This window comes from Mastacembelus armatus, chromosome 13 (genome assembly GCF_900324485.2).
Source record: "Mastacembelus armatus chromosome 13, fMasArm1.2, whole genome shotgun sequence".
In the NCBI taxonomy this organism is placed as follows: Eukaryota; Metazoa; Chordata; class Actinopteri; order Synbranchiformes; family Mastacembelidae; genus Mastacembelus; species Mastacembelus armatus.
In genome coordinates, this window is record NC_046645.1 from 8,522,072 (window position 1) to 8,528,071 (window position 6,000).

General features: G+C 38.1%; 1 protein-coding gene across 6 annotated transcripts in view; it reads right to left on the reverse strand.

The window, feature by feature from the left end:
- Nucleotides 1-5,464, reverse strand: part of elna (elastin a) — a 44,762-nt gene extending 39,298 nt beyond the window's left edge. For 5 of the 6 annotated variants that reach the window (XM_026298446.2, XM_026298450.2, XM_026298448.2 and 2 more), the window contains exon 1: nt 5,159-5,464. In XM_026298446.2, the coding sequence (XP_026154231.1) occupies nt 5,159-5,234 (76 nt within the window). In that variant the 5' untranslated portion in view covers nt 5,235-5,464. The remainder of the gene's footprint in view (nt 1-5,158) is intronic. The other variant, XM_026298449.2, reaches the window with a different exon arrangement.
- Nucleotides 5,465-6,000: the final 536 nt, after the last annotated feature.

Consider the following 6,000-nt stretch of genomic DNA (forward strand, 5'->3'; position numbering starts at 1 on the left):
TTCAATAAAATAAAAAAAAAAAAAACTGCTGTGTTCAAATTCAAAACCACTCTCCCAGAGAAAGATGTTTAGTTGTGTCTTTATGGAAAGTTCTCCAACTGCAACACACAGCAGCAGTGCAATGAAGCGAACATTGGTTCCTGGCACACTTACATCTCCTGTTATCAGATGTGTGACAGCTGGCCTACTATCAGTCACCCAGTGCACTATTTTCCAGAACATGCTGGATGGTGAAGAAGGAAAATTTGAGGAGCAATCCAGAAAGCAAAAAATTTTAATGGGAAAATTCATCTTATTCTTGCACCCACCCCAATCAGACTTCACCTTTCCTTTCTACATTTGCCCAACATAGTCCCAGTGACGCTTCTCTGAAGCAGAACATCGGACTGAGCTGTGCACTGGAAAACAAACTCACAGCCCACAGATGGCAATATTTTAACCTAGAACCGATTCTAATCTAGTGATTGTTTGCCTTTAGGTGTCTTGGGTGAAGCTTTACCACTGGAAGCTGACAGGGGATCATTACAACATTAGGAAAGACATGCCTTTGAAAGTAAAAAAAAGGGGATTTGGAACAACTGCGGACTCTCCTGTATGAATATTTCAGGGTTGAACATAATGAAAGAATAAGCCATGGTTGAAGATAACCATCAACAATGTGAAATCACTACAAGCTATTGGAATAAACAGTTCATATTATGACTCCTTTCCAGAAACTGATTTATACGATCATATCACACAGTAGAACTGACACAATAACAGGGGCAAAGTCAAATAGACCATAATTGACCACATAAAGGACATTCACTACAAACGTTTTTGCCTTGCATTTTTCATGCCTTTTTTAAAGCTATCAGATGCAAAATTTCAAACTAAATACATCGTACAGTTGTTTTATTTTATAAAATATATGTGAAATTGACCATTACAACCGAGATAAGACTGATGTGTACCGACTTCTGAAATATTAAGTGCAGGACATAAAGAATGATTTTGGCCACTCACTCTGAATTGTCAGCAACAACACGACTGAGTGAAGAATTATCAGTGGTATTTATGAACAAAATGTTTAGTTTACCATTTTACTTTTATCCTGACAAGGGTAAAAACTCTTTATACAGTTAGAGGGGAAAAGCATAAAATCAGTCAATTATGTCAAAGAGAACTAAATCTTCATTATGCACCCAGCCCAGACTGTAGGCATTTTATAAAGCATATGCTGGAACTGGACATGTTCTCAAGTAGCTGTGCTGGTAAAATCTAACAAAACTCTTTCAAAAATGCAGTTTTGTTTAGTTTAAACAAAACTCATTGATGCAAAAAGCCTAAAGGTGCCATGTTTATCTCCATCCACTCCCACAAAAAGTGCACTGAAACTAATACAACCCAGCATACAATGACTTACGCCAGAGAATTCTGATTAAATTGACGTAATGTGTTTATTTACAATTTAATTTTATTAGATCTTTTCTCATCAGTTGATCAGCTAAGGCTTTTTATTAAAAAATATTATTTATATTAATGTGCTCATGCTGTCATGTCATGTTGTAAACTTGGCTATCAGTAGGCAATGGCAGGTTGAGATGAAAACATTCCTGACAGGAGCCGTTTCAGATCGCTGGCCCACTGAGACTGCTCCTAGCAGCTCACAGCCTGGTGAGGGGATGCTTGCAGAGTGGCTGGAATGAATCATCTGAGTTAATGTGCTTCTTTGTTGAACACTTGGCACTGGTTGAGTGCAGACCAAACATCTCACTGGGAGATGCTAGGGCTGACATTTATCCAAAACCAAAGACTATGAACTAAACAATTATTAACTGATATGTGTTTCTAGCTGCAGTGAGGACTCACTACTACGTGAATACACTCACAGTAAATGCGCACATGCTGCATCTACATGTGAAAACGTGATGCCTTTGTGAGAAACTTATATGTTTGAGTCAAAAGTATGTTGGATCACAAATCAGCCAGACAATAATCCACTTGCATTAACAGTCCATCAGGTTTACAACTGATAGGACAGAATGCTGTGTGTAGTGCGAAGGATTTACACTGCAGTCCTTTTGTACTGCGTCTACTAAAAACAACTCATTCATCTCAAAGCTCTAGTCTTATCCCTGCAGCACTTTTAACAGTAGTTACAGTAAAGATGATGATTGGAAAGCCTGTTGGCCAAATTGTTAGTAATCTCTTTATGCCTAGGAGCTTCGTTATACAGTGACTTCCCAGCCAGGCTACAAACTTTGATGTTAAACTCTAATCTGGAATGGAATCGCCCGATCTTCTAAGACTTTCCCAGGATGTGTGCCAGAGTAAGACATGAATACATGGAATAACGGTTCTTTCACAACAGCAAACCCTGGTCAGGCAGTGCTTGAAACCAGAAGGCTGCTATCCAAATGAGAACTGAATGAGGTCACCTCAACTGCAAATTACACCAAACCATTCAACATCAACAAATTAAGATGGCTCTGTGGGTCTAGTATTAAAGAAGCCAAAGAAATTGAACAAAAACTCCACTGAAGAAAACCTCACTGTGTTGCTCAGATGGTACTTCGAATGGTCCATTTCTTTAATTGCAGCGTAGAGTTGTTCAGCACTGGGATGACTATGCATGACATTAATCCAGTATGCTGTGGTTTGCACTCAACCTAACCAGAAGTAGTTCTCACAACACACGCTACCAATAAAGCCTGAAGCACCAATTGGTTGGTGAATCAAAACAATCAGTTTAGGTATTTACCAGCAGTGCTGGGGTAATGCTGCAATTCATCACTAGTGTTTTGTGACAGCTAAGGCATGCCATCCTATCTGCACTGATTTAGTTTAGCTTCACCTACAGCCAAGTGAGTGTCATTGATTATTAAATTCCTCTGCAGCCTTTAGGCTGAACCTGATGAATACCAAATGAAGTAAACTGGCTTCCAGCGGCATTTAAGGAAACAACACACAGCCTCTTTTTTGGAATTTGTGAGAGAACAAAACAGCTATTTTTCTCACTTCATCTCCCACTAATCCATCAGAACTGAGCCTGTCATAAGAGCCAAACTTTAATTTTGGCACAAGTTCTTCAGGTTAGGGTTAGAACGAGAAGGATGGGATGCTTACTGTGGCTGATTTACTGTTTATCACGAATGAGGCTGATTAAATTCCTACATTGGGTAATTTAGTCAAATAATTTTATGAATCTATCTAGGCCTGGTTTGATTCAGTTATCAAACACAGCAATAAAAAATACAAGCCACCGAGCCCAAGCTGTGTCAACATAAATTTAGTTTCATAAAAGTAACATTCAGCTCATTCATTCATTTGACAGATGTTTGTAGAATGTAATTTAAGCCTGCCCCTTTCAATGTAAAAGGGAAAAACAACAAACATACTACAGTACCTGCAAATGGTCATAGGGTAACTTGACAGGGGAATATTTATTAACAACTCCTTCCCAGATGTTTCCTCTAGAAACATAACTCATTTACACTTGTCAGTGGAAAACATTCATACAGTCCTTCCTTTCGATCATAATTCAAAGGTTGGCTTTTTTAAAAAGTGCTTTATGTGCAGAGGCATTAAATGAGTGCACTGGGTGTTAATGAGGTTCATGTTACTCACAGAAAATTGACCTTTGGACCAGGCCAAGTTAAAAGTGCAAAGATACATGGAAGTACTTTAAGCACCAGTGAAATGCTTTATATGGATTAATTCAACATTCATTTGAGGTAAGCCAGTCTTGAAATTTGTTGGCACATTGGCTGATATATTTTAGATAATTTACATTTGATATTTTACCTAAATACACCTGAAATGTGGCTGTCACAAAGAGGAATAAATGGATTAATGCATGGATAAATGCACTATGAGGACATTTTTAAATAGTACAATCTATGAACTAAGACAAAAAGACTTGGTAGACTGTGTCAAATTGATCAAATGAGAGAAGGCAAACAAAACAACTGCAGCTTCATATGGACAAATATTTCTTTTAGAAGTCTAGCAATCTAACCATACTGAATCTGAAAGGACACTTGGAAGATAAGACATTGACACTAGAAAGTAACAAAACAAAACAAATAAAAACAAACAGCTGTGACTTTTGAGCAAATAAATACAAAAAAGAAAAAAAATACTCTACTATTACCCAGCCCCAGATTCTTAAAATGTTTTCCAGTTGAGGGCTAAATAACTCGGAAAATCTCTGCCAAAAACAGGAAAAAAAAAGTCTCAAAGCAACGAGAAAAGGGGAGAAAAACCAAACTCACAGGTGGAACATTTGTAAGCAGAGTGAAGGCATGCTCACAAGCTCTCTTTAGCTTTAGGTTTACAGTGCTGATGAAACTAACCGATCAAATCTGCATGTTGCTGCCTCATAGATATCTGGCAGAAGACTCCTCTAACGTCCAGAAAAGACCCGCTCAGACACTATCAAACAGTCTATGCAGCTGGAAGTTCATCAAGGGGGAATTTAACCTATGAGATTTTGTTGAGTGACTAGAGGGACCAACAGGAACTTTCTCTTCCTGATATTTCATACTGTAGGACAGTGTCTGCAGCCTTGCAAACATGCATTAAATATCCATAGTTTTTAGTGTTCTGACTGTTATCATCTCAAAACATCATAAAACATACATACTCGTTTAAGGAACCACAGAAATGAATGGTTGCATATTTTATGTTTACATTTAGATAGGACACTAATTGCTATTGAGTGATTCAGTAAAAGTATAGAAGATCAGCCCAACTAAACAATATTCATCTTAATTTTTATGATTGTGTCAATTAATACAATAAATGTATTTAAATTATATAACCAAAAAAAAATACAGAAATGCAATTGTTGAACTGCTTTTTGTCAAATTATAGCTGAGATTAATCTGCAAAAAGCAACAAAAAAAGTTAGCACTAAAAAATGTATTTTATTTAAATCAAGTTCCACTGCAACAGAAAAACTGTATGTTATTTAAATAGTTTTAATAAAATGAGTGATAACTTATATTTGTAACTCTGATAACAAAGATTAGCAAAACTTTCTAATACGTAAGGTCTTTGGTTTTATGTCTCTAAGGATCAAAAAGACACAGATAAAAAAAGAAATGCACCTGTTCTAAATCGGTGATTGATGCAGCAAAGTTCGTGGCTCAGTTCACCTGTAGCTCACACTTACCTCCTTGAAGAGAGGGCTGAATCAGTGCTAAGAGGAAGAGTCCACAGAAGAGCAACAGAATGTTTCTGTTAGCCATCTCGCTCCAAAATGCACCACCCCTCTCCCGATCAGATGGTTTTATTCTGTTCTAGATAATTACCACTAACCCGAAGTTTTAAAGAGAGGGGGAAAAGGTGAAAAAAGGGGAAAAAAATGTAAGACTCGACGTAATTGGGAGAGGGTAAAGACTCTGGTTCAATGGATCACTTTGCTTTTTTTCCTCCTCTATGTCTGGTGTTGCTGTTTTTATTCTGGTCACTCCTGCCAACAGTACAGACGCTGCTGCCAGCAAGGAAAGAGAGAGAGAGAAAGAGACACACACTGAGACAGCGAGAGACAGCCCCCCCAACCCCTTCCTCATCCAGAAGGAACTGAACTATCAGCCAAGCATTTGCATGGATACAGCGCATACTTATCTGTAAGAGTCAAGAGAGACAGAGGAAGAGCGAACCACAACCCAGATAATTACCTGTTCTCCGTGGCTCTAATTTTTAGCTGAGTGCTTTCCAACACAAGCAGCAACATTAGTTTTTGCTGTTTCTCTTAAGCAAGTGATCCTGAAAACTTTGAGGTAGAGAGAAAGGAATACAGCAACAATCAGCATGTGTCCACAGAATATCAGAAGAAAACATTACAAAGTCACTGGCTGCATGCATAAACTGGAAACATCAGGGCGCTGTGCCTGGGAATCCATGTGTGGAAGCCAGTCACAGTGTAAAGAAAAGCATCACACAGGGATGACTGAGAGCACTGAACCCAAAAAACATCAGCCTGCTGGTCTCTACAGTCTTAAGGAAAGTTCA